At 49.4% G+C, this 24,011-nt stretch overlaps 7 protein-coding genes and 1 non-coding gene across 8 annotated transcripts; 3 read left to right on the plus strand and 5 right to left on the minus strand.

Annotated features, from left to right (window-relative positions):
• Positions 1 to 2,179: 2,179 nt before the first annotated feature.
• On the plus strand, positions 2,180 to 4,129 carry AtWU_08932 (uncharacterized protein; the record flags this gene model as incomplete). The annotated part of the gene is made up of 2 exons (XM_035504040.1): positions 2,180 to 2,525; positions 2,622 to 4,129. The coding sequence occupies 2 exons, from the start codon at positions 2,180 to 2,182 to the stop codon at positions 4,127 to 4,129; spliced, it is 1,854 nt and encodes a 617-aa protein (XP_035359933.1).
• A 1,176-nt stretch (positions 4,130 to 5,305) lies between these two features.
• On the minus strand, positions 5,306 to 7,429 carry AtWU_08933 (uncharacterized protein; the record flags this gene model as incomplete). Its single annotated transcript, XM_035504041.1, has 1 exon — positions 5,306 to 7,429. One exon carries the CDS (start codon positions 7,427 to 7,429, stop codon positions 5,306 to 5,308), a length of 2,124 nt encoding a protein of 707 aa, XP_035359934.1.
• Positions 7,430 to 10,377: 2,948 nt separating this feature from the next.
• On the minus strand, positions 10,378 to 12,334 carry AtWU_08934 (Hsp70 family protein; the record flags this gene model as incomplete). Its single annotated transcript, XM_035504042.1, has 8 exons — positions 10,378 to 10,601; positions 10,663 to 10,771; positions 10,859 to 11,042; positions 11,146 to 11,207; positions 11,260 to 11,606; positions 11,665 to 11,737; positions 11,791 to 11,835; positions 11,900 to 12,334. The coding sequence occupies 8 exons, from the start codon at positions 12,332 to 12,334 to the stop codon at positions 10,378 to 10,380; spliced, it is 1,479 nt and encodes a 492-aa protein (XP_035359935.1).
• Positions 12,335 to 13,214: 880 nt separating this feature from the next.
• On the plus strand, positions 13,215 to 14,561 carry AtWU_08935 (HAT (Half-A-TPR) repeat family protein; the record flags this gene model as incomplete). The annotated part of the gene is made up of 3 exons (XM_035504043.1): positions 13,215 to 13,232; positions 13,326 to 13,914; positions 13,975 to 14,561. 3 exons carry the CDS (start codon positions 13,215 to 13,217, stop codon positions 14,559 to 14,561), a joined length of 1,194 nt encoding a protein of 397 aa, XP_035359936.1.
• A 2,155-nt stretch (positions 14,562 to 16,716) lies between these two features.
• On the minus strand, positions 16,717 to 18,672 carry AtWU_08936 (Hsp70 family protein; the record flags this gene model as incomplete). The annotated part of the gene is made up of 5 exons (XM_035504044.1): positions 16,717 to 17,732; positions 17,791 to 17,860; positions 17,912 to 17,956; positions 18,024 to 18,562; positions 18,615 to 18,672. The coding sequence occupies 5 exons, from the start codon at positions 18,670 to 18,672 to the stop codon at positions 16,717 to 16,719; spliced, it is 1,728 nt and encodes a 575-aa protein (XP_035359937.1).
• Positions 18,673 to 19,323: 651 nt separating this feature from the next.
• AtWU_08937 (uncharacterized protein) lies at positions 19,324 to 21,247 on the plus strand (the record flags this gene model as incomplete). The annotated part of the gene is made up of 3 exons (XM_035504045.1): positions 19,324 to 19,347; positions 19,416 to 19,989; positions 20,064 to 21,247. 3 exons carry the CDS (start codon positions 19,324 to 19,326, stop codon positions 21,245 to 21,247), a joined length of 1,782 nt encoding a protein of 593 aa, XP_035359938.1.
• A 179-nt stretch (positions 21,248 to 21,426) lies between these two features.
• On the minus strand, positions 21,427 to 21,499 carry AtWU_t231. Its single transcript has one exon. It is a non-coding gene; the product is annotated as a tRNA-Phe (tRNA).
• Positions 21,500 to 21,793: 294 nt separating this feature from the next.
• clf1 (putative cell cycle control protein (Cwf4)) lies at positions 21,794 to 23,882 on the minus strand (the record flags this gene model as incomplete). Its single annotated transcript, XM_035504046.1, has 2 exons — positions 21,794 to 22,042; positions 22,098 to 23,882. 2 exons carry the CDS (start codon positions 23,880 to 23,882, stop codon positions 21,794 to 21,796), a joined length of 2,034 nt encoding a protein of 677 aa, XP_035359939.1.
• Positions 23,883 to 24,011: the final 129 nt, after the last annotated feature.

Here is a 24,011-nt window from a genome sequence, read left to right on the forward strand (position 1 = left end):
GGGTAATATATAGTTGGTGAGATACTACATAGGTAGTAAGTATACAGTGTCTCGATTTTGAATTAGGTATTCATCGCCATTGCAAAGTGCAGCCACAAATATCACATAATAGACTTGTTCGAGAGTGTATTTATTCTTTTAACTTCGTGATCCGCTTAGTTCGATTCCTGTCCATGTTGTGGGACCTACACTGAATACGAATTTAGAGAGTTCTGTTGACATTGTTGTTGTGAATTTTTTCCGGGGAGGTCACTCTAAATGAAAGCCATTCAAGCATGGATAGTTTGTCGAGGGAGTTGCAGAAGCTAGTGGTCGTGAGGATATTCAGTATCGCTATCAGTCGGTATCAATGACTCACTAAAGATACTGGTCTCTGTTAGGAAGACCAGTAGTAGATGTAGTAGTGTAATAGTCACTTGAGTACGTGGATCTTTCCCAAGGTTCTTCATGGCTTGATAGCATAGCTTGATAGATAGTGGTTGTCTCTGATGATCTATGGACATGCTGTGTATTGCCAATCTGGTGATCAGGTTCGCAGGTGACTACATGAAGCTTTCTAGTAAGAATGGGATTTACTGTCAAGGGAATGTAGTTATAGCGTACTTTTGTAGGGTCCGCATCGAAGTCATACCCATGCTCTCTAGCGAGTACTGGAGTGATAGTTAGATGTCCCAATGTATCTGTTCGTATCTGAAGATGTCCCTGCTTGCAAATGCCATCAAAGTATATAATGCTCATTTGGATTATCATCGTCAATTTTCCGGACTCACTGCTTCCTGTACATTGTGCCAGTAGAGCCCTATATATATCTGCTTTTGGTTATCACCAAGCAGAATTGCTTTTTTCATACTGCTTGATTTCTTCTCATCTGATGCGAGATATTCCTCGACATTTATATGGCGCTTCAAGTTATATCGACATCGGGATCTGCCATCCCTATAGAGGCCCGGCCTCTAGAGACCTCACAACCCAGGCCATTCTATGGAGTAAGAGATAGTCTGCACCGAAAAGCCGACATGCATATAATTGGAGTAACTGTTATCATCATCGCAGTCAGGTGACGATGATCGTGTCGGATGATCTAATCTTTCAGCCTTGCCATAGTCTTGGATTTGTTTCCACGCGATAGGTTGAAACTTATTCATCTTCTATAGTAATATGGATCATCATCTTTCTATATGGGAAATATTATATAATCAATTTCCTCTGAATCAGTCACCTCAATATGAATGTGTTCAAGAGGTTTTGGGCCACTTCATAAGTGAAAGCAATATCACATATAGTTAGGGGTCCGTATACTCCTAGCTTGTGTTTTGAAAGAGGAGCCTGGGGATGACCGAACCTTATTTCTGATTTCCACGGTTGAGATTTCCATGGTCGAGAAGCCAGCCATATTATCAGTCTGTGGGGTATAAGCCATGTTCCTGAATGTCACCACCACTGTCAATGATCAGCAGAATTAACACATCAATTATTTCTATACAGTACAGGATTTACTGATACCTCTTAAAATAATTCAGGTCTAATGTTTCTCCAACTGCATCGGTCCAGTCGGGAAGGGGCTGAGTCATCGCGGGTGGGGAATGATGTCAGTGAGGGAAGGATGCGGTGGTGATGGTTTTTGTCTGGACCCTTGAATTTTTCTAGGATGTTGGATGTTGGATGTTGATGTTGATGTTATGACAGGATATTGTGCGAGGTACAATATCCATCCACATTAATCTACTCAATCACGAGTATCCACTTTCCACAGATGTCATCATCCGACATAACGGGTTTCAGTGGGCGGGTGCCCCGAAACACCAGCGGGACTCTCCTGTCACCAATGAATTGAAGGTGAGGCTGCACAAACAATAGCGAATAAGTAGTGAATACTGTAGCTGTTTCGTACCTGCCTTAAATGGGTGCATCTGCCCCTACGTCACGGGCGCTTGCCCCGCTGTCTCGCTCTTTCCCTCCCCAGTCGCCACTGCCATTTTTACTTCTTTCTTTCCCTTCTTTCTTTCTTCCCTTTCCATCTCGCACCATCTCTTCTCTTCTTTTTCTTCTTCTCCTCCCTCCATCCATCCTCATCCAGCTTTCATCAATTCCTTCCCATAACACCACTTGCCTTATCCATCTAATGACCACCCCCATCTAGATCTTCAACTTCTAATCAGTCCCTTTAACCCGGACAACAATGACCCACTACGAAAGCCGTCAGTACGCCCGGCCCCCCGGCGGCTACAATCCTGACTACTACTATGCCGCCCCTCCTCATGGCTCCGCTCGTCACCAAACGGATGTCGTCCGTCGTCGCGATGGCAGCGTTGATTCCTACGATGCCCCTCCGCGCGACTACCCGCCTGGCGATTATGGTTACGAATACGGCTACGGCATCCCCCCTCAGGCCAGACCGTCCCGTGTCTCCACCCTTTCGGAGGGGGTGCGCAGATCCCATTCCATGGGTTATCGTGATTCCCATTACGATGACTCGGACTACCACCGTCGATCCCACCGCCATTCGAGGCGACATGATGACCGACGTATGTATCTCATGTCTCGGACAGTGCTCGGACAGATAGCACGCCAATCAATACAAAGCTACTGAAAGTAAGTTGTAGGCTGACATACATTACTAGGTGATCGCCCCAGATACTCCCGCTCTCCATCCGATAGTCGCTCTCCCCCTAGACGACGTCGCAAGTCCATCTCCGAGCAGGCCTTGGGTGCGCTAGGTCTGGGCTCGCTCGCATCATCTGGTTCCCACCATCGCGAACATGATCGTGGCCGCTCGCATACCCGGGATCGTAGGTCTTACTCCTACTCGCCCTCACCCACCCGCGACAGAAGCCGCCACCGACGGGAGAAGAGTGAGCAGCGCATTGCCCAGGCTGTTAGAGCGGCTCTGGCTGCAGGTGCTATAGAGGCCTTCCGTGTTCGCAAAGACCCTGGCGAGTGGACCGGTGAAAAGGGCAAGCGCATCCTTACAGCTGCGATTACGGCCGGTGGTACCGATGGACTTGTGGACCGAGACCCGAAGAAACACTCCAAGCGCCATGTCGTCGAATCCACCCTGGCGGGTCTGGCTGCCAACCATTTCATCAACGGATCAAGATCCCGGTCGAGGTCTCGTGGCCGGGGTCGCTCGCAAAGCCAGGGCGGACTCAAGAATCTGGTTGCCACAGGGGCCCTGGCCGCAGCCGGCAAGGAGGCCTATGATCGTTTCCGATCCAAGTCTCGCCCTCGGAGTCGAAGCCGAGGCCGCGGCCGGTCCAGCTCTCGGGATAGCTACGACGACCGTCGCCCCCGCAAACGGAGCAAGAGCGTGACCGACTATATTAACCAGGGAATGGAAGCTCTAGGCCTAGGACAAAAGGACAGCCGTGACAGGAGAGCTCATGGCGGCCGCTCGTCTCGTCGCGACGTCTATTCGGACGACGAGCTCTCGAGTGAGGACGAGCCGCGGCGCCATCGCAGCCCACGACGCTCCAGGCACTCTAGAGATGTGAGTCGACCTTTATCCACTGTCAGCACCTCGACACGACCGTCCACGCGCACCACATCCAAAGGAATCGGCGAAGCTGGTCGTGGTCGTGTCAACAACCCCCATGGAGACGGTCAATCCGAGGAGTCTGATTCTGACCTGGGAAGCAGTACCGATGAAGAACACCAACGGAAAAAACTTACCCGGAAAACCCTTGTGAAATCCGGTCTGGCCGCGGTGGCCACCATCCACGCCGCACATAGTCTGCACGAAAGTATGGAAAAACACAAAAAACGAGCGGAGCTAGTTCGCGAGGGTGAGCTCTCCCCGGAGGAAGCCCGTCGTCTTCGGATCAAGGGTCAGCTCGGCGATGTAGCCAGCGTCGGCCTGGCCGCCCTGGGGATTAAGGGTGCAATCGGAGAATGGAAACATGTGGAGGAAGCCCGCCGCGAGCGACATGAATTTGCCAAAAACTGCGACAAACGACGAGAGCGCCGACACCGCCGTGTTCAGAGCCAAGGGCCGACAACGACTCGACCGCCGCGGACCATATACCCTGACGAGATTGAGGAGCATCATCCATCGGAGTATGGGTCAAAAACCGATATTCGATCTCGGTCTGTAGGACGATCGTCCAGAACGCCTGTCGCACAATATGCTTAGAATGACAGAAAAAGTATGAAAGAAAAATTGAGCGATATTCAGTTGCAGACATGTGCTATGATAATGATTGATGATTGATGACTTTTCCTTTGACGCAAGATTTTTTGTCCTGTTATTCTTATGCAATTTGATAACGCTTATTGAATGTTTTGACGTCTGTCGGTTGATTCTGATGTTGTATACGTACACGGCCTGCTTGTTTCCATATGCTTGTTGCTTTTTGTTGATTATTCACCTATTTCTCTTTCGGTATTAATGATATTTCAGACCCTTTACTGTAGCTTACAGATAGTATTACAATATAGTTTCGAGATTTCATGGCTTGGTACGCATACAGGGTTTACTTGAGAAGCGAACAGTAAAATGAACGGCATAATCCATTCAGGGCATGCGGACATGCAGGCATGCACATAGAACTCTCAACGAGGGGGCTATAGACCATCCCCTTTGCGCAGCAACAGACAAGATATTTACAAGACACACACACACACGTACACAACACATGGGTTAAAAGACAAGTCAAGACAGCACAACACCGGGTATGATATCTCAAAAAGAAAAAAAACAAGCAGACACACCTGCTAAATAGATGGGGGCAGGAATCGTCAACAGAACAACCAGGAATTTGGATCATTGATCAATCAATCAAGCAAGCAAGCAAACGCAGAACCAAAACGAGCCAGTAGTACTACTACATGCAAGATGACGATGGCAGGCGAGTAAAGAACAGAATGTGTCCTAGCACGAATAAAAACAGACTGACAGGCGCAGCAAGGGAGAGAGAGAGAACAGAACGCTCGATTCTTTTGCCAGCAGGATGGAAGCAAAACTGATGCAACAAATACGTTGATGAGCAGAGCGGTCAAGCAGGGGTGCAGGCACCCATTAGACAGGAGAAAACCTGGCAGAGAACACGTGGAAACAATGGAGGTAAGGAAACGGTCAAGCGCAGCTAGCTGTACATCCCAACGAGGTGGAGGGAACGAAACTTTTACAGAATGCATCTTCTGAGGAGAACCATGGAGGAGCCAGGCTAATGCAATGAAGGAATCAGGTCAGAGCCGTGGGTGATGGCGCAAGGATCAATGAGGGTAAATGAGGGTGAAAGGGTCTAGAAGCGACGTTGCGGGGAGAACGATAGTCATGTGTGTCGGTCTAGAAGATGCTAGGGAGCGCTCATCGATCGGCATTCAAGTTCAGCCAACTCATGTCTGAGTTGACGTTGGTAGGATGGCGTGGCGGCATCGGTTCCACTTCTTCGGGTATAAGAACGCTTGAACCGCGTGTGTTGGTGCGAGACGGGTCGAGTGTTCGGTAGTCACTCTCTGATGGCACTGCTATTGAAGGCACATGTGTGCTGGGGTTGTAGAAGCTTCTGCTGTAGGTACTGCTGGGAGGCCGGTCCGCCCAGCTGCGCTGTTGCCAGGGCCCGTCACCATCCAGCTCGGCGCTCATCGACGAGGCGCTAGAAATACGAGCTGACTGACTCTCTTGGATTGCCACAGGACGACCCTCAGAGGAGATTATAGACGAGGCATGCTCTGTTGTGGGGCTACCACTTATTACCTGTCCTAGAGGTTTTGGCTCATCCAAGAATCCAAAATCCAGGGGTGTGAGTGTCTTCATTTGCCATGCAGCGCCTTTCGGCTGCGGCTTGGCAGACGATGCGCCTGATGGCGGGGGCTGGAGAGATTGTGATTGCATTCCAACCAAGCTTGTTGCACTGTTGTCCTGGAAGTAGCGACTCCACCCTTCGTTGGTTCTCCGGTCACCTGGTCGACCCCCCGAGGTGGAGCTCTGGGCCTCAATCTCTTTGTCAAAGGCAGCACTCGAGTACACACTGGGTGACGAGGGTTCTCCGGTGGAATGAATGGTCGTCAGAGGACTCGACTTCAGCGGAGTCGAATTCTGTGCAAAGGTAGGGCGGGCACCAGCCGGCCTTGGGGTCTTCTCATCACCCACCTTGCCCGAGAAGATTGCAAGCGAGTCTACCGAGGAAGCGGCAAGCGGTACTGGGCTCTTGGCCATGGGGTATGCTGACTGGGCCAATGGCTCCACACCCTGGTCCTGGAAGCTGAGGCGATCTTTGTCACTTTCGCCTCGAGCTTTCTTCAAGTTCTGCTTCTTGCGCTTGATCAGGAGGAGAATGATCACCAGGATGGCCGCGACACCCAGGATCGCTCCCAGGGTGGCGCCGACTATGGTTCCGACATCGTTGCTGGATGAGCCGCCGCCGGCGCTGGATGCGCTGGAGGTTGACGTTGCTGTGGATGTAGATGCCGCCGTTGTGGTTGACCCGAGAATCTGCTGCCGGCTCTCGTTACCGTAGAACAACTTCGTCGCGTTCACCCAGCTGTTGGAGGTTTGGTTGAAGATGGCCAAGGAGTCCGTACCACTGCCACTAGAGATCACTACTAGGCCATCGTCCCCTTGAGCTAGGGAGTAGTTCTGCCGTGTTGTGGACTGTGCTAGGCTACTATCATATGTCGGGTAACTGCTGAGGGTAATTTCTCTCTTCCGTTTGCGTGACGAGGATGAGCTGATGGCGGTAGCAGGGTTCTGCTCCTTCCCGGACGAATTCACCAACACCACGCTTGAGACCGTGTTGGGCGCCACGTCCATGTCGAATTCCTCCAACACCTTGCTTCCGTCGGATCCTTCGAGAATCGCGCACTGCACGCCACTGGACAGCGATTGGGACAGAGTCACGTTGGATCCATACCAGCCCGCATTCGGGTTGAATAGATGCACTTTCTTCGGGGTTGTGGTACCGCCGACCAACGCTGCCTCGCGATCATTCCATGGCAACAGAACAGGGTTGACGGCCGGTGACGCGTTCGTCGCATTGTGGGCCGCAATGGAGTATGGCGATACGGTGCTTAGAACATATGTGTCAGAAGATGCAACCGTTTCGTCGGTCTGGTGGCCACCATAGACCAGAATGGAGGAAGAATTCGACAGGTAGACGGCCTTGTGGTGAGTACGGTTCCCCATGACCGATTGCGGGGGTTGAATGGTGGTCCACGTCGTGTCTTTAAAGGAGTATCGCTGCAAGCCCGGCTGACTTGAGGAGCCGGATCCGCCAATGACATAGAGAGATTGCTTGGTCTCATCGCCGTCTGTGCCACCTATCACACACGCTGCGTCTGAGACGGCCTCACCCATGGTCAATGAGGTCCAATTTCCATTGCGCTCGAGGGGTATCGACATGAAGCCATTGGCGGAGTAGGTGTAGAGAGTGTTGTTGTATACGGCGGAGCAGTGACCCTCCAGATCCACAAGAGGTTTCGGAACAAGCATGTCGAATGTGTGGGAGAAGGGCGAAAAGGAAAAGTTCTTCGAATGTACCAGCCGAAGACGATCAGGAAACAACCAGCCGTCCGAGGGGTTCAGCACGCAGGCGTCAGGACGGAGAAAGGATGAAGAATGACTGCCGGAGCACTATCGCATGATCGACACGGTAGAGGGTCGTGTTCTCAGGTGCAGAGAGGGTAGGCGATGATCGCGGATCGGAGCTGTGATTGGGAAACGTATGATTCGAAAGCGAGCGAGAGAGGGCGATATCTGAAGGAAATCGTCGCGGTAGAGCACAGAGAGGCGATGATAGATATGGAAATCCAGAAGATCGATCTGCTTGGGAAAGATGGGGCTAAACGTTGAGTGGGTGAAAAACGAACGACGACCTGGCAAAGAGCGTGTCAATTGGGAAGGTTAGGCTTTAGGGGGGTGTTTGCGAAGAGAAAGCGATGGACGGAGTGCACGATATCAAATCGGCAGCAAACGTGCAAAAGAAGGAAAGGAAAGAGAAGGGCGAGGAAGGAGGGCAAAAGCCAGACCGAGTCAGGCAGAGAAGGAAGCGAAAAGCCAGCGAACGGAGGGGATGGGATGGGATGGGAGAAGGAGGGACGAGAGCATCAGGAGAGAGAGAGGGCGAGGAGGGATTTGGATTGGGGGTGGAGGGTGAAACGCCGGCGGGCAGCTTAGACCAGCACTAGGAAGGGCAGCCGAGAAACTCACCCTTTTTTTCTCCCCTGGTGGAGAGTTCAGTGAACCGAGGGGGGGAAGGATACAACAACAAAAAGAGAACGAACGTAAAACGAAGCAGTAGAGGGAAACAATAGTGCACAGCACGTTTTGGATAAGAAAGAAGGAGGAGGAGGAGGAGGGGAAGGGAGGAAGAAGAAGGAAGGGAGAGAGTGAGAGTGAGAGTGATGAGAGTAGAGAATGGAAGGAGCGAAAAAGGAGGAGGCGGCGATGGGAAGAATTGGGAAGGAGCGACCACCACCACGTTAGTTATTTAGTTAGTACACTATACCATCTAATTAATATCTGTGCTGACGACCATTGAATTTCTTCCAATAAATCAACAAGTGACCGATTGTGATAGCTAGACTACGACTCTTCTTGTGCTTTTACTCCCGAATTCTACGCGAAACCATCATCTGTTTGACATGAGTCGCGCGACCGAGGAGGGAAGGGACAGACAGAAGTGAAAGGGAATGTACCTGCATGAAGCTGCAAGGCTGGTCAAGAAACTTCTTTCCTCCTCCCCCCCCAACCTCCCTTGTCACTGCAGGCAGGCAGGCACTTCAGAACGTGCCAACACTCATCAATCTTCCTTCTCATCATGAACAAGAGATACCATTAGTTGGTCAACTTGTTTTACTGGTTACTAAATTAGGTCATGCAGGTTGCACCAAGTGACCCCCTCCCCCTTCCTTGGGCCCCCAATGTCATCCTGCCGTGGGAATTGGACCCTTGGGTCTTGCATCCATGGTACTCAAGGTTGACTGATGGTGATGATGTTGATGATGATGATGATGATCAGAGAGGGAGAGGAAAGAAAGGAAGCAGGAAGAAAAAAGTTCCCGAACCTTCCCACGATCGCATCGGGCCAAAAGAAATGGTGCTGCCTTGCTCGGGAGTATATTTAATAAAGATTATGTCCGACAGAACGTGCGAAAGGGAGAAAAGCAATTAAACGGTGAGTCTCCACAGTAATAATTTGTGCTGACCCCATAATTAGTATCCTTGGGGTAGATAAATAGTAAATACTACTACGTAGTATCCAAATAGTTCGGGGAGATGAAACCAGTCAGCAACATCCCTAATGAAGGAATCATAACCCAGGGAGGTCATGATATAGTTAATGGTTGTTGATGATGATACATTATCATTATCATTATCATTATCATCCCTCGTGCGCCCGACCGGGATCAACTGCCCGATTATTGGTTCTGGCGGGACTAGTCAGGCACACCCGCCAGCATTGGATATGCAGGTACACAACAGTTATTATTTTTACTGCTACATAATGTACTTGAGTATTTACTGCTGACGGAGAAAATTCCCGTCGCGAGAGGAAATACCAATTTCCACATCTGACCTTGCCGAACATCTCTCCTACATCATCAGTCCCATCTATTTATAGGCCGGACCACCATGTAGATAAGTATCTAGTTTGTGTCATCCTAAATTCTCACATGACTCGTGGCCGTTTCATCGGCCCCACTGGAAATGCATCACATTGCTGATTGGTGGATAGCTCTGCGAGCCTCAGGCACTTAAAACCATGCCGGGACTGACGTAATCCCCCTCCCATCATAACTAATTTAGTTAACTAAATACTTGACTAAACCAATTAAGGACTAGATAACTACCAATCGAGATGAGAACGACCACGACAACGAATCTATAACAATGTCGGTCAATTATTACTGTTATATAACTACTAGTCATGGGAATTCTAAGTAAGATTGTCTAGACCAGTTGTTGAAGGAGCACAGAAGTACTACTAGGAATAGTACCGCGACTTAGTAGTTGTAGTTGCTACTACTTACCATCGCGACTTCGACTTCAATCAAAGCACTGGCATAATATATAGTACTAGCTTTGCAGACGAAAATGATCTATGTTGGCAATCTAAGTACAGTAGTAGGAGAGAGAAAACAATAGGCCCGAAAAGAGGTTTATATATTAGAGTAGAGAGAGAGAGAGAGAGAGAGAGAGAGAGAGAGTCCAAAATAGAGTGAAGGGGAAAGAAAAAAAAAAAAAAAGCCTCGGATTATTGCTAGTAAAGAGATTAAACATTAGGGAGATATAGAAACAGATAGTAGTCGTATGGGAGAGAAGAAAAGAACAGAACAAGACAACTCCAGCAGATACCAATCTATATGGGACGTTTTGAAACACATACTTACCACTCATCGCATAACAGTCCGCAAATCGCACGAGAGAGACTCACCCTTTCAATTACCCGCACGCTCACTCCATATTCTAGGAACCATTTTTTGGGCCAACACCTTACATTTAGTATGCACTTTGATTTCCAGGTACCCCTTCACACGAAATGTCGCAGTCACAGAGATGCATTGATGCGAGTATACACCGCCTGCAGCAGCAGGTTGTAGGGCGCGTTCGTCGGCGGGTATGTCAGACAAATTGCAGGTCAACCGGGCCAGTACGCGCGAATCTGCAGTTTCGTTGCGCCAGAGTCAGTGCTGTTATTGTTAACATGGCGGGACACAGCTTACTTTGGCCATCGCTCATCTTCAGAAAGAACGTTTTGACAGGGGGCTCCCCCGGGCGACTATAAAGATGGAATACAGTCTTGTAGGGTCTATCTTCCTCGTAGACATGGCCCTTGCGAGGAGTTAGCAAAGAGCACCTCATTACCGAGAAGGCAAATGAGAAGAATGTTCTCTCTCTCTCTCTTCTCCAACAACTTACCTTGACCAAAATCTGTTGGGGCTTAGCGGGAGCATCGAGCTCATCAATGAAAGCTTGCAGACATATTCCGGGTTCCTCCCGTAATCCTGAGCATTCGATGAAGTAACTCTTGTTACATGTCTGGTTCTTCGTGACGATGCCGCTCAGGCCCTTTCGCGCAGCACCGAGTGATGCAGATAGTTCACTGCCTTTGGATCAGCATGTAGCACGCCTCAAAACCTCTGAAACTCACGGTGCTTCGGAAAACAAGATCCTGGAAAATCCTGGAAAATCCTGCATCTTTGAACCCCTCCGAAAATGCCTCCCGCGCAAATTTAGAGCGCATCAGCCCCCCAGTCATCAACAACTCCTGCAGGTCAATTAGCTTAGAATCAAGGGGATTACTCAGAACCTGAACGTACATCGATCTTGAAGTGACCACGAGTGGCTTTGTCCACCTGTTCGTTCACATGATGGAAGACTTGGCCGACAACGGTGTCAAAAAATGCCCGCATATCGCTGTCGGACAAGATTATATGACCTGCCGTTGAGTCATACCATTGCGACGTAAAGCATTCCATCCGGAATCTAAGACGATGGTTACTTCCATCTCCAGTGAACTCTTCCTTTCTTTTTTTGAATTCGTTCATGAGTCTTTCTCTGCGATCAGAATTGTCGTCGTTGAACGGATTTATGAAGGAGGCGTTGAAGCGATGCCTCATGAGCTTCAAGAACTCTCTGTCAATGATGGTACTCCCAGACTTGGGGCCTATGGTGGATGCATTAGCTCTTCGTTTGTATACAAACCAGTGAAAGAACATCCTTACCTATGGCACTGCTCAGTTCGGTGAGTGAATACGATGTTGCAGTTACATCCGTGATCATATAGCAGGCGATGTCCTAGCTTCTTGTCAGGATTTGAAACGTTGAACAATCGCGCATATTCTACTCACAACCGTGCCCCCGCCCACATCGCACACGCAAAATGTGCTTCCGGACTATTGGCACAATCTTTCATTTGCCAGAAATATTCCCTGAGGTCAAGTAGGCACACGTACGAACCTTTCTTCGTTCCCCAGATGCCCCTAGGATGGATATCGCGGACGCCTCGCTTTCAGTAACAAGGCAAACTTCCTCATTCGGTTTTTGACCAAACCCGGCCAAGTGGATAGCCTCACTCATCCGCACTTGGGCATCGTTGGACCAGCCCGCCGGAATGGAAAACCAGTACGCCTTTTTGATGTTTGGTTGACTAAAAATGTACGACTGCTCCAGGTGGTTACGGATCCCGCTGAGGTAGTCGGCAACGACACGCACGGCCGACTTTCCGGCTGGCAGCCGCATGATTCGTTGTCCCGAAACCCTCTCCAATTCCTCGTCCCGGAAATCTGTTGACTCCAAGTCTGGGTCTAACAGGAGTTTGATCCACCTGAAAGTTTCGAGCTCAGGTGTAGCCTCTACTCCCCATCGAGGTTGCATGCCACTTGGGTACTGCATTGTCGATGGCAGTTTGGCCCGGGATTAAACTGGCCATTCATCCACTTGATAGATGGGTGAATCTATGCTTTGCTCGTCAGTACCATAGCCCCAAGCAGCGGCTTAGGTACGGTTAGCCTCATGCATGATGTATAAAAGCTTGGGAACCGTCAACTCACCGGTACCCGTCGTGCCGTAGTCAATACCACAGACTAATTTTGACTTGGCCTGTGACATATTGTTACTGGCTCAACTTAGGGCTCACTTGTAGACCTTTGTATATTGACTGTAACGAACACTCGTATGATAAGGGGACTTGAAAATGGCAATTCTGAACTGGGGGCTGGGGTTGGGGTGTGGAAGTGGAGATATCGCTGACACTCAAAAGCATCCAAGAGGGGGGGAAAGGAGGAGAAAGCAGAGATAGACTGTATTGCCCTTTCATGTGTCCCATGCTGCCCAACACTTAAACCGTCTGCTAGCTCTCTGAAGAGGGCAGGCAATTGTCTCGGAGGGAAAACTGGCCGTCCCGGCAGATACGAGGCTGGCTGATCACTAGTCTGGAGACCTCCCATACCTGATAGGCCTGTTCTCACTCGGCTGTCTCAGGGTAGAAGGTATCAGGAGGACGAGGGGGGTAATAGAGAGAATGGGAGAGAATTGAGTTACACCTTTGAAGGTCTAGATGCTCCATCTTGCGTGTTGGTTGTCAAGGGGAAGAACGGGGAACAAAGCCACTGGACCTCTTTCCAATTCCTGGTTTCTCTAATGCCCTCTCATCGTCTCCCCACGTTACAATTACTTCTTCATTGCCCCTTGGTCTTTCTCTAATTTCATCGTCTACTTCTCAGTTACCTGTCTTCCTCAGCTTTGCCTCTCTGCAGAGCTCCGAACCGCCGACATGGATAAGACTTCTCAGGTAAGTATCCTCTCGGGCTCAGACTCAAAGACCCTCTTGTAAATTCTAGTATGCAGACATTGGGCACACGCTGATTAAACTTCTTTCTTATAGGAGGCATCCTCCCCCGCCAATACCGACCGTAATTCCGACCGTCATGCTTCAGAAGACGAAAGCTCACCCCAGATTGAGGACGTCGAAGCCCTCAAGGCCGAAGTTGCCTTTCTCCGGGACAAACTGGAGATTCTTCAGGGAAAAGCTTCGCTCGACTTCAAGTTGCAAATGCAGATGCTTACTGCCGGGGCCACGGGCTGGCCAGATTATGATTTCGAGGTCTTGGGGGACCACATCCGCCGGGTTATGTATCGCATAGAACATTGGTGCCAACAACATGCCCGGCAAGGTATGCCTGATACCGTTGAACTGGATGACTTGGAAAAGCAAGCCATCATTCATAGCCTAGAAGGCTATTGGGTCCAAGATTTGGAATGGGATACACTGATGAAGTCTCTTCCCTACCCTTTCTCTCTGTATATGTCGGAGGTGCTCGCTCAGAGCATCTTGACAAAGAAAATCGTGGATAAGTTCTTTGTCAACCCATTTTGGTACCTTGAAGGAGAAGGTCTCGATCGGCAGGATCATACGACGGGTTCAGTCTCCTGTGCACAGAATCTGCAACATCTGTACCGACGATTTTTAGAAAGTGGGAACTTCTCTTCCGCATCCTTCTATCATCCTCATCTGATGCTGACCAGGACTGCAGCAAATGGCATCAGAGCCACCATTTGGAAGAAAGAAACTGTCCGTCTGTTAAATTCGGTCAAGGTAGTCCAAGCACCCAATCTCGAGCTCGGTCGGCAGACAAAGGAATATCGCACAAACGCTGTCGCTTTGTTCGCCTCCACCCTACTTTCCGACGTCTTTCTCCAGAGGCTATTAAAAAGTGTGGATTGCGACGAAGCGACGAAGCGAGAGGACAGTCTTCTGGAGTTATGCAAATTTGCTGATGAGACAGCAATTACCCTCGGCTCCAATCAGGGACATTGTGTGTATAAGACACTGCCGACTATGGGAACCACCTTTGATCCGAGATCCCACGAAGCGACATTCCATAACCTCCATAATGTCCGGGGTAATGCTGACGATGCCAGATTGGCTGGCCGTCGCATCCTAGGTATAACCCAGCCGGCTGTAATACTAAAGCTAAGGACTCTGAGGTGTGACGAAAACGTCTTGATTAAAGCCGAGCTATTGGTGGAACATGGTGACTACACCGAGGAAGATCATGAGCGAGAGCGACCAAAGCCTTCTGCAAAAACCCTTGAAGAGATTGAGACGGAAGAAGAATAAGTAAGGGAGATAAGTTCAGGACTGTGTCTGTAGTATCATTTGTTATATATCGTTTTGTCTGTAATTGCCCCAGACTGTCGAATGTTATAATGCAGTGATTCGTTATTTCTGTATATTCCTCGCCTCATCACCCCTATTCACTACAAACCATTCTCATTAGGAACTTTGCTTCTCTTTCTACGGCAAAGCAATTTTCAAGTCATTCGTTATCAATCTATCTCACGCAAGTAGTAAAATAAAATGGAATTTAACAACGAGATCGATAAATTCGGTGTCTCTAGCGCAATGCTGCTCGGTTATACACAAATGCCTAAGAAGCCCGAATCAGAGCCGTTGTCCTGCCCTAGAGCAACTACGCAATACCACTTTTATCCACAAATCCACAGGGGACGAATTATTATAAAGTAAATGATATAATCAGTGATAAACGAGCCTCCCACAACAGACAGTAGGAGATTTCCAGTTTTAGCCTCTATCTTCAAAATCTTCAAAGTAATTATCTCATCCAACATATCCATCCGAGAGAAATGTTTCCGAGGAGGTGCCGCCGGAGAGTTTGAGTATGGATTGGTTTCAATGCCGGAGTTTAATGCTCGGAGTGACAAGTCTCCGAATATCCCGTTCTTACAGGTCCAATGAAATAAGGTTTCGGGGTCTTTCGTACTACTAGTACTTATGCTCGCGCTGTGATTTGAGGGGGACAGGTTATATGGGAGGTGGTAAATGGATCTGCTGTTTGTCTAGAACACTACACAGCCGCCTCCCCCCCACCACCTTCTCCTTTATTAAACTCTACATCAAAGGTAGCTATTAACGTTCGATGTGACGAATATTGGATGAAGCCCGACAAAGACAGGGTTTGCGGCGTCCCCTCGACCCTCCTTCACCCTGTCAAAGATGTCCGGTTACCTGCCGAGAGCACTACTACCACTAACAACAAGTGTGATTTCTGAACTTGGACTTGTGGCAATTACATTAGCTCCGTAATGGTATTCTTCCTATTTTTACTATTATTGTTATTACTATTACTATCTTCCCTGTTGCTGCTTTCAACATGTGCATCTTGTGGCAAATCAAATTAGTGTTTGTATGGCCAACAAGGTCAAATGTAATGATACTCATATCGAAGATTGTCTTTAACTTCTCGCGATGGCTAGAAAAATTAATAATTATATATGTACAGTAAGAATCTTTTGATACGTCATTAGAAATTTTGGAGGAAAATCCTGCTTATCAGCGCAGACTCGAGAGGGAAACGACTGCGTCACATTGAAACCAGCAGAGTAACGATTTAACGATTGGGAGCTGTTATAGATGATGACAGTAATAATGAAACTATTAGCACTGCTGTAACTTCGATAGAAATGATGATAGCCTGAAGAAAAAATGAGAGAAAAAAAATGAACAATTCAAAATTTACGAAATAAGCTGCGGTACAACAGGCACGCACACCGATAAGAATTTTTAGTGAGACTGAGAGTCGACGTTTCTTTATGAGGGTAGGCTTTAGTGGGCATTGTCTGAGATGAGTTGGTCCCGTCGTTCTCATTCTTTGTCCCAAGGACTCTCTCTAAGCATTGCCTCCGCCACCCAGTATGCTGATGTGGATGTTTACCAGTCGGTTCATTCACCCTTTGACAACAGTCCCCGATAACATGGGGATAGAGAAATGTTCGTAGCGACTTATTGATAAAGAAGGACGTAATTAAAGCGAAGCATGTTGATTTCAGGACTCAGATAACAATTTGGGTTACTCCATACTGGGTTCTGACTGAACCGATGATTTACTCAAAGAAAGAAATATCCGCCAAAAACAGTCTCGCCGTCCATTCAATAGATACCAGAAAAGGAAAAAAAAAAAAAAAAAAAAAAAAAAACCCCTGGGGGGAAAGGAAATATATTTAGAATGAAATAAATAAAAAGAAAGAATGTGAGTGAAGAAAGAAATGAAAGAAGATGGCAAATTAGAATTTAGAAAATGAAGAAAGAAATCGCGAAATAGGCAACAAACGGAATCCGAAATACGTTACAGAAAAGCGGTTTACCGAAGCTGAACGAACCGGGTGCAGCGTTTGTTCATCCATGACTTGTTGAAGACCCAACCATTCAGCTAGCTAGCTAGGTAGCTAGACCGGGCAGCGACATCTTGTGCAACTTATCCCCAGGCGGTAAGGACCTGGCAATGTCCACAAATAGTTCCATTCGCCGAAACTTCAATGTTCAATTCCCCCTTCTTGAGGCAGAGGATGGCGTTTACGTCGATGAGGACCTGGTACCAAGTTTTTCCGTTTCTTACTACTCGAGGGTGGTGGTCGAGCTGGATGTCTGACAGATTGATGTCGACATGGGCCGGCCTTTCTAGGTCGTCAGGGTGGATCATATTGCGCTTGTCTTCTGGATCGGATTTATCAATCGCATAAACGGTGACTGTCTTGATCATAGTCGTGTCAACTGCGTTCAGAAGCTCAAAGCGACGGGAGTAGAGAAAGTTTTCCTCGTAAGATACATCCTTGTAAAAGAGCCAGGTTATTTTGGGGGGTGTCCTTTGCATCATGTCAACCCGCCTAATAATAGGTCGCTCCACATTGTCTCCAGTGGTCAGCATGAGGTCTGGGTGATAAAGTCCATAAGTGCGGGCGCATTCCTTTTTGATGTAGGCAACGTTGTGGACGCCCAGGAGAGCCAAGCCAGAGGCAGTGGCAATGGCTGGGTGGTCAGGGATGATCAGCTCGACGTCTCGTTCTTTGGCAAACTCATCGTATCGGATTCTCGCGTACGGTGAGTTGGCGAATCCGCCAGTGACACACACATATTTCACTCCACAGCCTCCATGTCTGTAGCTCTCTCTGTCAGCCTCGTTTAGTTGAGCTCCCATTAAGCGTATGGAGTTGTCGATGACTGCCTGAAAGATGTACACCAGATCATCGGGCGTGAGAAGGATTTCGCTTGTTCGGGTGTCATAAAACCTCGAGTGGATGACATCCAATTTTAATTCCAGCCTCCACTCCAAGTCGGTGCCATTGTACCTTTCTTTGAGCTCGACGAATTTTACCATAAATGAACTCGCCATAGCACCTTCTCTATGGAATGCTATCTCAAAAGCCTTGTCAAACCGGTCGATCATCAGATCTAGAAAACGCATCTCCACAGTCATCGCCCCGCATCTCAGGCCTGTTAAGGTGTTAGTAGAATGAAGTAACTGCCACGATATAGGGCTATGACGGCATACCGCGGGATTCGGTTAGTTGAGTGAGCCGCAAGACTGGTTCACGCGAGAATACACGGTAGCTTGCCGAGTCCTAGCTGATTGTCAGAGAACTGACTTGAGTATCTGATCAAAAGGCACTCACAATAGTATAGCCTCCCACGTCACATATACAGAAGACATCCCCAGTCTATTGTGTCATAGTCCTATCGTCAGCAGGCTCAATCACCTTGAACCCCTCTCAATACTCCACTCACCTGAAATCTATCACCTTCGCGTTCAACTATGTATCGGGCGGCCGATTCAGACTCAGAGGTGAAGTTAACACTTCCTGGAAAATGTGAACCGATCCCTGAAAGGTGGACAGCCTCTCGCATGGCCATGCGGGCAGCATCTCCCCAGACAACTGGGGTGGAGAACCAAAAATGTAAAGTCGTCGCAGGGGTCAAAAGAAGGCTCAGATATTCCATCAGGAAGAGACATACTCCTCGGAGGAAGTCTGCGACCATTTGCTCAGGTTCCTTACCCGGCGCTGGCTCTACTAGGGTTTGATTTGTAACCCTCTCAAAATTAGCATCTCGGAACTCATTGTATGGGGTCTGGCGATCCAGCAGTTGCTTGAACCAAGCATATGTTGGCTTAAACGCGTAGGCAAGTGACCCCCACTGATAATTGCCTTCCGGGTAGCTTAAGACAGAAGGAAGCCTGCTTGTAGGCGTAGTCAATCCCGGCCAGTTGTGTATGATTTCGAAGGTAAAGGCGTCTTGTCCTACTTCAGAATGGGCTGAAGCAACACCTGATGGAGTAAGTGCCTGCACAAAGCCTCCAGCTTGAGAGCCAGCACTCACTGGTAAATGTCATCCCAAAGTCGATTGCCACGACCATTTTTGAAGTACGAGGTGCCATTGCGATTGGGGTGAAATATGTCTATTAACTTGTTGTGAATGTTACGGAGGAAACAGAAGACGGGGGGTGAAGTGATTGAATCGTAGGTGGTTGCAGCGCAGAAAAGGGGAGTCAAAGGTGGTAAAATTCATCGACAGAAGAGACAGCGACGAGACTATATCAATGTCTGGGGAAATCAGTCACCGTCCGTCTACCCCTTTTAAATCTCTCAAATCTGGGTGCAACTTCCCATTCTCGATGGGAATCATGGCCAAGGCATCTCGGAACCCCACCGCTGATGCTCTGGCAGTCGGCAAGCTGATAGGCCTGAGTAGGTTCCGTTGTCTCGGAAGGTTTCGCCTCGCTGACAAAACAGCAAGATATATCATAGGCCGGCACACTCGTACAGTTTATTTAGAAGCGCTTGCACGACTGACAGGTCCGAAGAGGAGGACGGAAAGTTGAGAAGTCAACGGATAACGGACAAAGAAGCCCTGTTTGCCCCATCGCGGACAACGAGGCTGTCAATGAGACAGACTCTTTCATTGCCCAGTCTTGCTCTGATAAATTTCAGGCAGTCCCTTTCTCTCTTCGTATCGACTTGTCATCGCTCTTATCACCCAGCCCAGGCATACCAACCCCTTCAAGATCGGAAGTTATCTTCGTGCCAACATGGGAAAAGGAAAGAAAACCAGAGTAAGCACAACAATCATGGTTTTTGAATTAGCGAACCGACCCCTAACCAATCATGCTCATCCATCTAGAACACCTCGTTGCATACTGTCCACGAAGACATGGACCCTGTTTCAGTCGAGGAGGCGCCAGGGGAGAACGAAACTATCCGAGAACTCCAGGAAAGGATTGCTCATCTCCAGGAAGAACTAGATGACTTCAGGAAGTTGTACAGGAAACAATGGTGGACTGCAGGCTCAGACATACATGGGTGGGAAGCAATCCCGATCGAATATGACCAGGAGTTTAAGAAGCTCTTCTATAGGGCCAAGTTATGGGCTGATCAGTGGGTGGAGATGGAAACAGCTGCTCTGGCAGAATTTTCTGCCAGTGAGAAACAAACCATTCTTCAGAGCCTGGAAGGCTACTGCGTACAGGATTTGGACTGGGATACCTTTATAGAGTCCCTGCCTTATCCGACCTGTGAAGTGGTTCCTCGTGCCCTCGCCCAGACAATGCTCGTGAAGGACATCGTGGACAAGTTCTTCGAGAATCCGTTTTGGTACTTCGAAGGAAAGCCTGACTTTGATGACACAGAAGTTCCAAGAAAGAGTTGTCTGTCCCTAGCAGAGCATTTGCAGCATGTATATCAGCAATTTCTTACCGGTGAGATTACCAATCCATTCCCATATCCAAGTTCAGCAATCCATTCGTACTTGTATTGACTTGATACCATAAAGTCAATCCAAAATCAGCAAGTCTCTGGAAGACCGAGACCGTCCGACTTGCGAACTCCGTTAATGGTAACCAGGCCGATAACACCGAACTAGGCCGCCATACGAAGTGCCGACGCGAGGAATCTGCTCGATCATTTGCTTCCGCTATGCTCAAGCACCCGCCATTCCGGATGCTCCTTAGAAAATCTAAAGACACCGTCGATAGGGAGGCAACGCTAATCAAATACTACGAGAGAGCTGAGCGGTTGGCAATCGATCTCAGCTGTTCTCATGGGACCTGCACATATCGAAACCTTACACGGCTGGCCTCTCCCTTGTTCCAGAGAGGGGAGCCGTGGGTAACCGCAGACTACCGTCATAGTATCCGACCAGATGAACCCAGACTGGACGGTCATCGCATTCTGTTTATCTTGCAACCGGCAGTGTCGCGCATTAGAGGAGCGTTCCCGGACGGTCAACTGGAAGAATGGACCCAAGCTGCGGCCGTGATTGAGGATGCCCAGTGCACAAAAGAGGTGTGGGAAAAGCGGCTAAAGGAACAGAGTGTTAAGGACGCCGAGACGTACGGAAGGGAAGAAGAGGAAAAGGCGCAAGATAGGGCTATACTGGAGAGAGAGACAAGAGAAATGGAGGGATGTGAGGAGCAACAGAGAGCAGAGGAAGATAAAAAGAATGAGTCAAGGATACAGGGAAAGAAGAACGCCCCTGTGAAGCAGGAGATTGAGGCAAAAGGCGAAGAAGAGCCAGAGATCTCAGCTCCCAAGCGAGCTCGAAGGACAAGGGAAACGACAAGAACGATGGCAATTGAGCAGGAGAATGAAGAAAGGGGCGAAGGAGAGCCAGAGAGCCCATCTCCCAAGCGCGCTCGAAGGACAAGGGAAACGACAAGAACGATGGCAATTGAGCAGGAGAATGAAGAAAGGGGCGAAGGAGAGCCAGAGAGCCCATCTCCCAAGCGCGCTCGAAGGACAAGGGAAACGACAAGAACGATGGCAATTGAGCAGGAGAATGAAGAAAAAGGCGAAAAAGAGCCAGAGATCTCAGCTCCCAAACGAGCTCGAAGAACAAGGGGAACAACAAGAACGAAGGTAGTCCAGCAGGTAGAAGGGACAGAAGACGGACCATCGGGAGAGAAAGTTGAAGCGAAGAAGAGAGGGCGTTGGGCAAACAGAAAGACTACCAAATGAGGGTTCCTAAGAGTTCAGGGACTGTATGAAGAGCGTTGCGCATTCTGCTTCCTTATCTGATATTTCTTCGCGGAGATTTTTGTATTCAAGTCTATCTAGAAATATGAACTGCGTTCTTAATCCAGTTTACTGTCTATCCTAACTGTAGGATTAGGAAGCGAAGGGGAAAAAAAGAAGAATGGGACGAGCCGGGCTTGAACCGGCCACCTCCAGATCTTCAGTCTGACGCGCTCCCAGATGCGCCATCGTCCCTTGTTCATGTTGAAACTTTGCTCTTTATGATGTGTAGAAGGAAGTTGTTTGATAGTGGTTCAATACACGAGCATCCAGATCACGTGTGACTATGTGACTGACTATCGAGTACTGCACTGTATAGCGTCACTCGTAGACAGACGGAGTCCACAGAGTGCCAGAGGATGGATTAGTGCTACACAAAATTGGCAATCGCACGTGTAACCAGATGAAAAAGCAATCACTACTGACATGATACATCTCGTGATGCCATTAACTCCCCAGCTATGTCTAGAACTACCCTGGTACATCGATCTAAGCTCCATCCCCTTGTTGTTGCTGTTGCTGCTTCCATTGGTGAGCTCTTTGCAACAGCTTCGACAGATTTGCCGCTGACTGGTCGTCCGCCGGGAATACGTAGTCCATGTACTCCTCGTACCGGTCGTCGTCCAACTTGCGCCGCTTCTTGACTCGCCGGGGCATCTGCTTCTCGATCTTGTCGATGTCTTCTGGTGAACCGTGCGTGTGCTCGAACGACCGCCAAGCATTGAGCAGTTCCACGCGCTGTGTCATGATCAGTCAGGGATATGTCAGAAAAGGAACGTTGACGACAGCTTACCTCTTCCTTGAGCTCCTTCTCCTTGAACACTTTGTGGGCTCGTTCGAAAACGGCCCGAGCACGACGCTTGGCATCCTCGCTGATCGGCCGCTCCTCTTCCTCCTCCTCTTCCTCTTCCTCCTCGTCGGGAACATTGATCTCAAAGCGGGCGTAGTTAATCCACACCTTGACGTGGTCTGTCTTCTCCAGCAGACGCTCGTACAGCTGGCGGACCCGGTCGTATTCGCCCTCGTACTCCTCAAAGTCGATGTACGACTTCCACACCAACTCGGGCATATCGAGAGTTGGTTGGTCAATCCCAAGCTCGTAAATGGCTCGTGCACGGTCGGTGTCGTCCAGCCCGCGCTCCAACTCGGCATACTTGATCCACGACTGGCTGTTGGAAGGATTCCACTCGATCTGCTTTTCGAACAGCGTCCGGCACCGCACGAACTCGAACAGCTGGCGCTCTAGATCAATGTATCCCCGGAAGAGTTTATCCTTCGGGCACATGCCGATGGCCTGGCCAAGCGTCTTGCGAGCGGCTTGGAGATTCATCTGACGGATCTCAAACTGCGCCTTCATGAGCCAGATCTTGGCAAAGGTGAACTTTTTGTGGGGAATCAACTTGAGACACTCGTTGTAGATTTGGCGCGCACGCTCGGCGTCCTTAGCTTCCAGTTCCTCCCAGATGGCGTAGAATATCCAGAGGTAGATATACCGTCTCCAATGCCGCTTCTCCTGCGATGGTGGTATTTGAGCGATCGCGCGTTCGTAGATGTCGCGTACTCGGTCGGGGTCGCCCGAGGTCTCCTCAAGCCGGGCAAAGTCGAACCATATGTCGTAGTTCCGCGAGTTTTCTTTCAGTTGCTCCTCGTATTGGACTCTGCGTTTCGAAAGAATCACGTCCTCAACGCCTTCCCGGTCACCATACTGTTTCTCAAATGTCGTATAGGACTTGTGAAGCGCCATGGACTTTGAGCGAGGAAGTCGATCTAAAGCATACTTGTAAATCGCCCTAGCACGCTCATACTCCTTCAACTTCGCCTCGAACTTGGCATAGCCGATGAACAGCTTCTCGTCCATAAAGTCCTCTCCCAACGTCTCGATCGCCATTCCATACACCTCCCGCACGAGATCGCTCGTTCCATACTCCTCTTCAAACCGAGCCCACTTGATCCAATTGCGTGGTTCGGGGTGAACAATCGTGAACCGCTGGAAGATCGCGCGCGCCCTCTCGAACTCATTGTACCGCTTTTCCAGCTTGATATAGGCGCTCCAAGCTCCCTCTTCCGGCTCCCAAGACATCCACCGCTCAAAGACCTGCCGTGTGCCCGCAATGTTGCCCAGCGTCTCCTCCATGTAGACATACTTGTACCACAGCTTATCCACCCGAGGCAAGATCGTCACCGCACGGTCGAGTAAGTTCCTGGCATGGTTGATGTTGCGATTCCGCATCTCCGACTCAATGTACCGAATCCACAGAACCACCGAGGTCGGGCTGACGTCCAGCGCCCGTTCAAAGATTGAGCGCGCCCGGCGGAACTCCTTTTGCTCTAGCTCCCATGCCGCATAGCGCATCCAATTGTTCATGTTAATTCGGTTCCGACGCACATAGTCTTCGAATTCTTTTCGCTTGCGGCCCTGATATTCGTGCAATTCTTCCAGGTCGGCAAAGCGCTGCGTCGGCGCCTGCAATGCGGGCTCCTGCCGGTCCACGGCCTCGCGAAGCAGCTGCTCCGCTGAGATCTGGACGGGCGCCGCGGCCTTGTTCTTGACCCTGGGAGGGCCGCGTGACGACTCCATCGTGGTATAGTTTATGCGAGGATAATCGATCGGTAAATGAGGTATAGATCAAGCCGGACAAGGCCACCGAGAGTTCTGGCGTGCGCGTAGGGCTAAAACAAAGCCGGCTCGACTGAGAACACGTCCAGA

This window comes from Aspergillus tubingensis (assembly GCF_013340325.1).
Source record: "Aspergillus tubingensis WU-2223L DNA, scaffold_9, whole genome shotgun sequence".
Taxonomy (NCBI): Eukaryota; Fungi; Ascomycota; class Eurotiomycetes; order Eurotiales; family Aspergillaceae; genus Aspergillus; species Aspergillus tubingensis.